The following is a 957-nucleotide window of genomic DNA, read 5'->3' on the forward strand; positions in this document are numbered from 1 at the left end:
TTCTTGGTGTCACCTGCTCAAAGAATACCTGCAGTTTCATCATCATGAGTGCAACATATGGGGAATGATTTTAATTAACTTTCCATCAAAACAACACACTTGAACACTGTTAGAGCATCTAAGCATCCTTTTAATGCTTATAAATAATTTCCTGGACACAACAGGAGAAGCCATCATAAAAACCGATTAAACATGACCAATCCAGTGTGGTCAAAATGGTATAAAAGACCAACAAGCAATCCCAGACACAGAGCAGCGAAGGAAGAGCTTCGGAAAGCAATTCAACCAGGAAGGCAACACCTCACACCTCCAGGAAGATCTTCATCATGAGACAGTCACTCATGCCTGTTATCTTCGCAACAGCACTTCTATTCAAGTCCTACGTGCTGTCAGGAGCATTGCCCGTGGCCGAGACTGAAGACAACTCTTTGGAGCAGGATACGTTGGCATCGCTGCTGAGCGACAAGGTGACAGAAACTGGCATCAGTGATGCAGATCTGGGCCGTGTGGAGGAAACCAGAGGGCCGCGGGTGATTGTCGTTGCTGATCCCAGTCTGTGGTGGGACCTGCGCGTGATGCACAACAGAGATCCCCTCCACAAGCGGAGAGCTGACTACAATGATCAGATCCCCGAGCAGATCAACGCTGGCCGGGACCAAAGCATCCCCATTCTGAGGAGGGACAGCATGAGGTGCATGGTGGGACGGGTGTACCGGCCATGCTGGGAAGTCTAAGACAGTTCACGCTCAATTGCAAAATAATGAAAAATCCTAAATCTATATATAAATGATTACATATCTGAGAATAAAGTCATTGAGTTCTGCCTTATGTCTTGCATATTTGCTATGAGCATGTTTGACATTACCATTAATATCATGTTTGGGTTCTCCTTTCAGAGCTATTCAATAATAGGGGGCACAGTGGACCAGTGACTTACTGAGCAAGCTGTACAAGTTT

General features: G+C 45.9%; 1 protein-coding gene across 1 annotated transcript; it reads left to right on the plus strand.

The window, feature by feature from the left end:
• Nucleotides 1-326: 326 nt before the first annotated feature.
• On the plus strand, nucleotides 327-734 carry pmchl (pro-melanin-concentrating hormone, like). The gene has a single exon (XM_029516295.1). It carries the CDS (start codon nucleotides 327-329, stop codon nucleotides 732-734), a length of 408 nt encoding a protein of 135 aa, XP_029372155.1.
• Nucleotides 735-957: the final 223 nt, after the last annotated feature.

This window comes from Echeneis naucrates, chromosome 12 (genome assembly GCF_900963305.1).
Source record: "Echeneis naucrates chromosome 12, fEcheNa1.1, whole genome shotgun sequence".
In the NCBI taxonomy this organism is placed as follows: domain Eukaryota; kingdom Metazoa; phylum Chordata; class Actinopteri; order Carangiformes; family Echeneidae; genus Echeneis; species Echeneis naucrates.